General features: G+C 48.9%; 1 protein-coding gene across 1 annotated transcript; it reads left to right on the forward strand.

The window, feature by feature from the left end:
- The first annotated feature begins 6429 nt into the window (after positions 1-6429).
- On the forward strand, positions 6430-8047 carry YWHAG (tyrosine 3-monooxygenase/tryptophan 5-monooxygenase activation protein, gamma). Its single transcript, XM_009578252.1, has one exon. The coding sequence runs from the start codon at positions 6430-6432 to the stop codon at positions 7090-7092; it is 663 nt and encodes a 220-aa protein (XP_009576547.1). The 3' UTR covers positions 7093-8047.
- The last annotated feature ends 2076 nt before the right edge of the window (positions 8048-10123 follow it).

Here is a 10123-nt window from a genome sequence, read left to right on the forward strand (position 1 = left end):
TGTCTGAGATGAGAGGAAGGGCTTGACCTGTAGCTGAAAATCCCCCTGGCCATGCTGCAATAATACATGAGCAGAGAGGACAGCAGAGGAGGTCAGCAAGGGGAAAAGTAGTTATGGTGTGACTTCCACTTTGGAAGTGTGACATGGGAAAGAAGGCTAGAGTATGGGGGGGAAAGACCCAAACCAGTGAAATCTGGTAAGATTTTAGATTTAGGTCTAGTTTAACACAAGTGTACTTTGTGTTGAAGTAGGACAGTGCTTAAGAAAAGCATCTTTGACTGCTGCGATGGTGTTGTAGGACAGCTTGCTCTGGAGCGCACAAGGAGAAGCTGTTCTTGACTAGGTTGTGCAACATCTAGTTGTGACTGTAATCAAGCCACTGGGTTAATGGTGACAATTTAATGTGCTCAAGGGCAGCCATTTCTTCAGAAGCTAGACATAGAGTGAGGTGGGGACATAAAAACCAGGCAGTCTCTCTGGCATGTCACTTCCAAAATGACAGCACTCGGGCTGCTGAAGGTTGTCTGGTGCTTGCAGTCGGGTGATGGGGTCCCACCACGAGACAGCAGCTAGAGATGGCGGGAGGGGAAGGTGGCATGGCCACTGAAACAGAAAAGGGGACCTTCAGGCCAGACCTCAGCGTGACTAACAAGCTGCATGTGAATAAAACCAAGGCAATTGCTAGGGTTTCTGTTGAGAGATAACATAATTACATGGCGCAGAAGCTGTAGATAGAACAGAGGAAACACAAGTGCTGAGGAGAAGATGGCTGTTGTGTATCCTGGTGGACGAGGAGCTCTGGTGACATTCAAAAGCTGTTCTCAGTGGGCAGTTTGAGGTTCTCATGGTGCGTGCGCGCGCTCTCTCTCTCGCTCTTGCTCTCTCTCCTCCCCCGCCCCCCCGCCCCAGAAAGCTTGGCTCCTTTGTAGATGTCTAGTGTTGTCAGGGACTTGGGATCTCTTCTAGGCAATCAGAAAAGCGAAAGTGTTGAGGCTTATAACATGAATTAAACTGTCAAATGTTGATGGTATTCCCCAGGGAAGAATCTCTGGGTCTGCTCAGCTTGCTCTGCTGTATGCTTTAAGATAAGACATCAAAGCTAGGTAGGAGCCATAAATGGGCGGGCACTTAGTTATAAAACTAAGTGAAAATCCATGTGTATAAGGATAAACAGGTAAAACTAAATCCTGTGATGGATCTCCATTGCAGCTACTGAAGGGTCCTCAAAAATGATTATTTCATGATGTACTCAAAAAAAGATTACTTCAGACCTAGTGATGTAAGGTGAGAAGTGGAGGATAAGAGTCTTGGAATAAGCTCCGTAAGGAAACTAACCTGCCACTGGCTGGGAGCAAACCTTCCCTGTAGGTCTGAAAAAAGCCTGCTAATTAGGATGCTTCTGGAAAGAAGGTGCAGTAGGACCAACCCTTGGGCTTTTGGGGCAGGTGAAGTTTTGCATGCTCCCTGGCTTCTCGGCATGAGGCTGAACCTTCCCCTGGCTGCAATGTGATACTTAGGCATGCCGGGAGCCTGCCAGGTTTTGGGCAGAGTGCTCACAGCTGTAGCAGAGAAATCGGGAGAACCTTCTCTGAGATCGTGCTGCGTCTGAAGAACTTTGTTGTAAAGCAGAGGGCTTTGACTTGTACAAACCTCTGGACTCTCGAGCAGTAGAAACCCTGAACTTCCAGTAGTTTTTGTCCAACAGGAACTGTTGGACTATCCCTGTGGCTTTAGGGCACTTGAGTCTTGGTGGTGCAGACGCTTGCACCCTCAAAGGCTGCAGGAACTGATGGGACTGGAACTTGGCAGCGTCCTCAAGTTTGGTGACAGAGCGTGCCTCCAAGTCAAAGCCTGTCAGTGTAGACTGCTCCATGCGAAGCCTGGTATAGATCTGCACTCCCTGGCTGGGTGTCTTCTCCTCTGCTTCTGCCCTTGGGTAGGGCTTCTGCCGAGCACAGGGCTGCCTGCAGTGTGCGAAGGTTCTGGCTCCTGGCACGTGTGTCACGTGCTGTGACAGGGCATGGGTGAAGCTCCTGCAAGTAAGACCATTGCCTGCAGACCAGCAGAGAAATGAGAGGTGCCACAGCTGAGGTCTTCTGCTGCTCTGCATCAATAAAGAGCTGGTCTTGTGGCTGGGCTTGCAGGCTGGGCTTCTTTGGGGGGAAGAAGCAGAAAGGAAGGTGAAAAAGGTCTTTTTTTTTCTTTTTTTTTTTGCAGAATAGCTAAAAGACTTGCATCTATCAAGTTTCCAGTTGAATGAGTGTGTGGACTAGCTCTTTGTGCTTGGCTGTTTATGCCACATGGAAGGTTTGACTCCATTTCAGCTGCATGCACCTCCTGCCCCCCCTGCTCCGATCTACAGGGGCACAAGTAGATCAGTTTGAGGCTTGACAGTTACTGAGATTTGTGGTGCAAGTTCTGCTTTTCTCTGCTGTCAGCCAGGGCCAAAATGACTGAGCTTCCCAGAGAGCAGGTAGACTTCCAGATGGCTTTGTGTTCCTGCCAAGCCCTTTTAATGCCAAACTGAGATTTTTCTTTGGGTATTTGAAGTCTTTAACTCCATGTAACAGTGCTGGGAATGGCATCAGGCGACTTAATGCTCGTAGGGTTGGTCTGTATGTGAGGGTGCTGCCCTTCTTAAGGGAGGTGAGACCCCTCCAAGGTCTGAGTTAAGAAGGGGGAGGGTTCTGGTAGTATTAATCTGGATGCTGGAAACAAACATTAGCAAAAATTCTCTGAAAGGGCTTGTAACGTGACCGCTGCAATCTAATCAGGCCTGATGCAGGATATTGCCTTATTGATGTTACATCAGAGGCGTTCAATGCAATACTATAAATTAAGTATATCAGAGCTTGCTGTTCAGCCTCTGGCTTTATTGAACTCACTTTGCGTTGGTATCCTGCAGTGTAAGGAAAAATCAGCATTTGGTTGGCCAGCACAGGCTTACAGTGAAGGCACAGACCTGCATCCACTTGACAAGTTGCAGCAGTGGTTTCTGGATGGTCTTCTGCTGGAGATGTTCACCCGTACAGTGCTGTTGGCAAAAGCAGCGTGATGATGGCTGCGATCCCATGCTGGAGTGGCACACGTATCGTGGCAGATTATGCAAAGACACCAGCCCATCCTTCGGTGGTGCGGGCAAGCGGGCAGCAGCATCTTACTGTAGCGCTGAGACGTGGCAGGCAGGTTCTGGGCAGACCAAGAGGCAGGGATGATGGCAGTTCCCAAAGGCAGCTTAACCTGGGATACGTCTTTTCCACCTTCCAGTGACTCTCTGATTTAGGCAGCTAACTGTACCTTTGCTGTCCGATATCTAGTGTCCTGGGCATCTTTCTTTTTCTTCCTACTGGGAATGCAAGTGCCAGATGGTTTTCCTTTCTTCCTCTCTTGGCTCAGTAGCAAACCAAAATATGTGCAGGACTGCAGCCTCTTTCCTTCCCTCTCCTAGTGCTGAGGGATGCAATCCCTGTCTCTGGCCGTGTTACACCTTTGCCATTTCTCTGCAGTGCTTTACCTTACTGGGAGCGTGCATACTGCTAGAAAGCAGTTACATGGTTAACGAGGCTCCCGTTCTGCTTTGGTAAGTTCTCTGCAAGCTCCCTGGAGGAATCTGCTTTCTCCACAGGTGTACCTTCCATCTGTCAGCGAGTTTGTTGAAAGGATTTTGACAGGCAACTTTCTTCCGTAATCCTTAATAGCTTCGAATTTAAAATGTTTATGGCAAAGCTAATCCTACGAAACTCCCTGTAGTTTTAATAAATCCGTCCTCCAGCGAGACTATTCTGGTGAAAGGAGGTAAATCTACTTCTTTCTGCAGTGATAGATATCTGCAGACTCGGCTGTGGGGCAGCTTTAAAGTCACCTGCTTGGTCCACGCTTAAAACTGGTATCTCTGTTCAGAGAGCATCTCACTAAAAGCAAAACCTCATGTGGTTATCAACCTTCATAACCAGTGTCAGGACAGAAAACTGTTGGAGTTGGTGAGTCTCTTGTTGTATGGCTGTCGATGTTGGACACTCAATTTACAGCTGGAAGGTAAGAGAATAAGTCAGGCTAGGATTTCTGGATGTTTCTAGTCCCTTACTCAAAGCAGGGCAACTTAGATGGGACAAGACCCTGAGTAACCTGATCAAGTTTTGAATATATCTCCAAGGATAGACAACCCATAAGCTCCAGGGCAGAAGGACACCTTCATTGTGCTCCAGTGTCTTTCAAAGATGGCTTTAACCTCACAGTATCTTTAATTTGTTTGTGCAGGTGTCACTCAGAGGAAAGAATGAATGGAGTCATCTCAAAGTTGTTAAGTCTTGTAAAAATACAGACAGCTAGAGACCTCTGAACTTGGAGCACAAGGCAGCCTGGAAGCAGCATATAAATGACTTGCTGAGGGTATTTTAGCACATTGCAGTCGGGCTGTGTGAAGGGCTGAGCCTCTGCCCCAGCCCCTCTGCGGGAAGCAGCATATCACACAAAACCCAGGGCCGTGTGGTTAAACAGCCGCCGTTAGCCTGGCTGGGAGAGGTGGGACGTGGGTTAGTCCCCTGGCTGCCGGGTGGCCCGGGCATCGCACACCCTGCTTACCTTGGGACGTGAAAGCTGGGAGCTGCCTTGGCACGCTGCCCTGTGCACCTTGTCCTGTATCGGTGGCGGCTGCTGATACTCACAGGAGACTCTGCCCTCTTTAATGTGACACCCATTTCCCTGGTCCCTCAGCCATCTTCTACCCTTGACACAGAAGGCAGTTGTGCCTGGTTTACATAGTAAGACCCTCTTCTGTACGGAGATGGGCTGTTTGCTGCTTCTCCTGCCAGGCTGTAGAGCATCTCGTGGAGCAGCAGAGGTCCGCACAATAGCGGGAAGTGGGAGTGGAGGCTCTTCTTGCTGCCTCTGCCTTGAGGAAAGGAATAGAGGGGATCCGGATCAGACACCAGAGTACTCTGCTTGCTGTGTGGGAAACTAAGGCTGAGCTGTAGCTTCTTTTTGGGAAAAGACATTAGCCAGACTATGGCTGAACAGCTGGAAGGAGAGCTGCAGGCAGGAGCGGATGTTGCTGAAATGAGCAGGTCAATATGGTATAAGTGAGGGCGAGTCATTCCAGGCCACTCAAATGAGGTCCTGGGCCGGACCATCCTACACTTTCCAGCATGAGCCCTTGGCCTGCTGATCACCACCATAAATGTGGTTATCTAGGCTCAGAACAAACCTTGTCCTTGCAGGCGCTTGTGAAAATGACTCAGTATTTGCAGAAGCCTTTCACATTCAAACCATTACCTAATCCCTGGGAGAAGTGACTGCCGAGAGGGGGCTTACAGATTCCTGCTCTACCGGCCTGCTTCCTACGTGGCCGTACCCAGGGTGTGTATGTGATGGGGTGGTGTGCCCCTCGGGAAAGGGGACAACAGCGAACATCCAGACTCAAAGTGCCACTTGGCAGCTGTAACTACCCCGGCTGAGCGGCTGTATGGAGCAGCCTGGCTGCTGCAGCATCCTGGGCTGCTGTGCCTGCTTCAAGGGTGCAGAGATCCACGTACAGGGCACAGCTCGGAGACAAGGGGGATGCGAGCCCTTCCCGAGCTGCCTGCTGCCCGTAAGGCAGGGCAGCTGGTGCAGCAGTTGGCCGGCTGCCTTGCTGTTGCTGGAGGTGCTGCCGGATGGCTTCAGCCAGTGATGAGTTTGCGGGAGCTGGAATGAGATTATTGCAATATCAAGCGTGTCGCTTCCCAGTAACTGAACCGGCCAAGGCGGCGTTTGGCAGCCCATTTGTGAGATGACTCTGTGCTCCATCGTCTCCTTAATCCCTCTGTTGTCGCAGCGCGTCAGGCAGGTAGAAGTGATGCTGAGCATTAACACTGTTATCCTCAATGAAGAAAATCCTGTGTGGGCAGAAGATACTCTTACCATGTGAGCTTTTAAGTCCTTATCTGTGCAGGTGCCTTAGGCAGCTGTGATTTTAACATCTAATGTATTCTTTAGGCATCTCGGAAGCATGCCCTGTGCTTATGGGAAACAGAAAAGATGAATGCCCTGTAGCTATGGTACTGTTAATCCATATGGCTAGCTCGTAAACCTAGACCATTTCCACCCTCTTGCTTTGACTGTTCCTCTCACCTGCATCACAAAGTCCGACTCTCATCCTGCAGGTGCATCTCTTTCCTAGAGGACATTTCTCATTCTGGAAAACCCTGATCTTCTAAGAGATGGAGAACACCTCGAATAAAACCCAACCCACCCCTCTTGCTGGGGGACCGAACCACGGTGTGAGTTCCCAGACAGCTCCCTCTGGGATGGGAGTGGATGCCAGATGACTTTGCGAGCCAGCTGCCTTCTCCTGCGTCTCGCTAGAGATGCATGGGAGCACCCGAATGTGTGATGGGAACGTCAAGTGATTGGGGCTTAACCCAGGCGTCTCTCTTCTCTCTCCCTCTCTCGATGCAGGTGACGGAGCTGAACGAGCCTCTGTCCAACGAAGAGAGGAACCTGTTGTCCGTTGCCTACAAAAACGTAGTGGGGGCGCGGCGCTCCTCTTGGCGAGTAATTAGCAGCATCGAGCAGAAGACCTCTGCTGATGGAAATGAGAAGAAGATAGAAATGGTCCGGGCCTACCGTGAGAAGATCGAGAAGGAGTTGGAAGCGGTGTGCCAGGACGTGCTGAGCCTGCTGGACAACTACCTGATCAAGAACTGCAGCGAGACGCAGTACGAGAGCAAAGTCTTCTACCTGAAGATGAAAGGGGACTATTACCGCTACCTGGCCGAAGTGGCCACTGGCGAGAAGAGGGCGACCGTGGTGGAGTCTTCGGAGAAAGCCTATAGCGAAGCCCATGAGATCAGCAAGGAGCACATGCAGCCAACCCATCCCATCCGGCTCGGTCTGGCGCTTAACTACTCGGTTTTCTACTACGAGATCCAGAACGCGCCGGAGCAGGCCTGCCACCTGGCCAAGACGGCCTTCGACGACGCCATTGCCGAGCTGGACACCCTCAACGAGGACTCCTACAAGGACTCAACGCTCATCATGCAGCTCCTCCGCGACAACCTAACGCTCTGGACGAGCGATCAGCAAGACGACGATGGTGGAGAAGGCAACAACTAGACCCCCCCGATGGACTGGCAGCCGCACGCTGATGCTAACTACTGCAGTCTTTATTTTTTTCCCACGACAGGGGTGGGGGAGGGAAAGGGAGGGGACACCTTCCCAGGGAGGCCCCCCACAACCTGTCTTTGATTGCCTCGTTGACATTTTTGCCAAAACACCACTAGTGGAAGTCAGGCTGGCTGTGCTGGTATGGAATAGCAGCCTCACTGGCATATGGACTGTTCTGTAGATTATTAATACAAGTGGAGCTGTCTTTAATTTAACTTTATCGCTAGAAATAAAAGGGTTTTAAGATGAATTCGCGTGGATGGAATGGCCCTCGTTTCTAAGGAAAGCAACGCAAAAAAAAAAAGGGAGTTCTGTGGTTCCAGTAAGGCTTTGTGCGTTTGTTTCTTCAGTCCAAGTGCCGTGTGTCCGTACCACGTCGCGGGGCGTCTCTCTGCAGCGCTCTGCCTGGCAGGGCGTAGCTTAAAATCCCCAAATTGAGAAGGAATTAAAAAAAAATTAAAGAATTTGGGGCTTGCAAAGCCCTGGGATTTAGGGCATCCATTTTTTTTTTTTTTTTTTTTTTTTGTTAAGATATTTATTAGGGTAGCTTACAGTATTAACACTAAATTGCAGTTTACAGTATTTCTACATTACAGCCATATGACATCAAGCCTTTGATTGTCTGTTTTTTCTTTTGCTAGTTCTTTTGGCTTGCCTTCCTGATCAGTCCTCGCCTGTGGACTGGCTTTAGCTATTCTGTGTCGCCCAAGGCAAGAAGACCGCCCGCCCGAGGAACATCAAAGCTGCTCTAGTTTTTTGGTCAACAGCTTAACAGGTGCTTGGCTAGCGGCTGTTTCAACTATTTTAAGTCCACAGCAAAAGGTTTAAGAACTTAATTAGACAAGGGGGAAGTGTTTAAACTTAAAATGCCACTTAAATAAAAAATGAAAAAAAAAAAAAATAAAAAAAGAGCATTCAGGTCTGTATGTCATGTACTGTGTTTGGTATTTCAAAAGGCCATCCTGATTTAAGGTGCCACAGCTGCTTCCTCAGGGATTGCACTGCCATTTCACTCTGCCTGACTTTCTCCCACTGTACCATGAGGTTTGTCAGCAGATCTCGGGCACCCAGGCTCCCTTGTTTGTCACCAGGGAAGCCGGGTGCGTTTTCCTTTCTCCTGGGGAAGCTTGTGGTGTAATGAGTGAACTTCAGGAGCTTAGAAACTAATTTGGTAGAGAAATCCTCAAGGGAAGAGCTACAATCATAGACATTTCTATCAACCATCGGGAGCCCAGGAACTTAGTTCTCTTCTTAGCAAAATCTTTTCTGAGTCTGTCTGATCTGGCTGGGGGTGGGAGTCGGGGCATCTGAGTTGCTTAGCAGGTAATATTTACCCCATTTTGAGTAAATTTATTATTTTTAATTTTTATTTTTACATTGTTGTTGAAAGTTCACTGCTGTTCTCTGGCTCGCGGAGTGCTGTGCCACGTAGCTTTTCACCTAAAGCTGCGCAGTAAGGAAAAATCGCACTCGTGCATTACTTTTTTTTTTTTTTGGAAAAAGGCTTTAATTGTCCCTTTCGAGAGTCAGTCTGCAAACAGCGTGTCGTGGTGTTGCACACACGGTACAGCCGCTCCTGCTGTCGGGTTGCACGGGGAGACGTCGCTCCAGCTCCCTCCCCGCAGTCAAACGAAGCCGCTACCCCAACCCCTCGGGGAGCGAGCGGAGCCGAGGCCGGTGCTCGGCCTTCAGATATTGCCCCGGCGATGCTGGCAAAGCTTTTTTTTTTTTTTTTTTTTTCGGGGAGGGGAGAGAAGGTTTTTTGCTAGATTTATCGGGATGCCTTCGCACGCGGAGTCTTGCCCAGCCTCGCTCGCAGCGAGCGAGCAAGCGCATCCGCCGGGTGTACGGTGTGCAGCATGCCGCAGCGAGATGCTCGCGCTGCCGGTACGTGCCGTGGACTGGAAGATTGCTTTAGGCTTCTTACCTTCCTTTGACCCTCGTGTCCCGTGAGCAGTGTTGTCCCAGCTGTATAATTTGGAAGTGATTTACTGGAATTACAAAACCTATCTTTTTTTTTTTTTCTTTTTTCTTCTTTTCGGCTTTTGCTCTGGCTGCTTTAGGAAACTTATGCAGGAGAGATGGCACAAGAGGGCTAAAACCGGAGTGGGGGTTGGGGACTTGATTTTTAAGCAGCTTGAATGGTTTCTTTTGTTTTTTAAGAGATGCACTTGCCTATGATACTGTCTCTCCAGTGAAATGATTACTGCTCCATTACTCTATTGATACAATATTGTGCATGCTAGTGTCGTATTTCTATACAGTAGCTTGAAATTTATTAACTTATACTGTAGATGTTATGTATTCCTATGACAAAATAGTCTTCAAAAATTTTTTAAAGTTTTTTAATTTATTTTTTTCTTTTGGGGGTAAAGTTTGCTCTACCAAATAGTGATCGTAACAAACTGATCTGTTATGGATGTTGCTATAGTGACATGCAATTATATATGATTTTGTTTTTAAAAAGGAAAAAAAAGCAAAAGAAAACACCAGTGTTAGCTTAATCTTAATGTCTGGTGTTCGTCATGGTGAAATTATAACTATTACAGTGTAGGAGAACAATGACTGTGTTCTTTGAATGAGCCTTTGTTTGTGCTTTTTGTCATGTTATGCAGTGAACTATTTTTAAGGTCTAATCAGTGATTATTTTTCCAACTCCGTGTTTCTGTAAGGAATTATTTCACACACGGACCATTCTTAGCAGTTTTTCCTCAGTGATGTATCATGAATGTGAGTCATTATGTAGCCGTCGTACATTGAGCAAATAAACTTACAGATCTGACGTCAGCGCTGCTTAATTGTTATCGCCTGTGTTGAGTTTCTGGGGGGGCTCCGTGGGATGGGGGGCTCCCCCTCGCTGTCGGTGCTCGGGAGCCGGGGCAGGCAGCGGGGGCCGGGAGCGAACAGCCTTGGTTCTGCTCCCCGGGGGCCCTCTGCCTTCCCCCGGAGCACGGGGAAGCCGGGATGCCGTGCTCCGCAT

The sequence above is a fragment of the Fulmarus glacialis genome, unplaced genomic scaffold (genome assembly GCF_000690835.1).
Source record: "Fulmarus glacialis isolate BGI_N327 unplaced genomic scaffold, ASM69083v1 scaffold10160, whole genome shotgun sequence".
NCBI lineage: Eukaryota > Metazoa > Chordata > Aves > Procellariiformes > Procellariidae > Fulmarus > Fulmarus glacialis.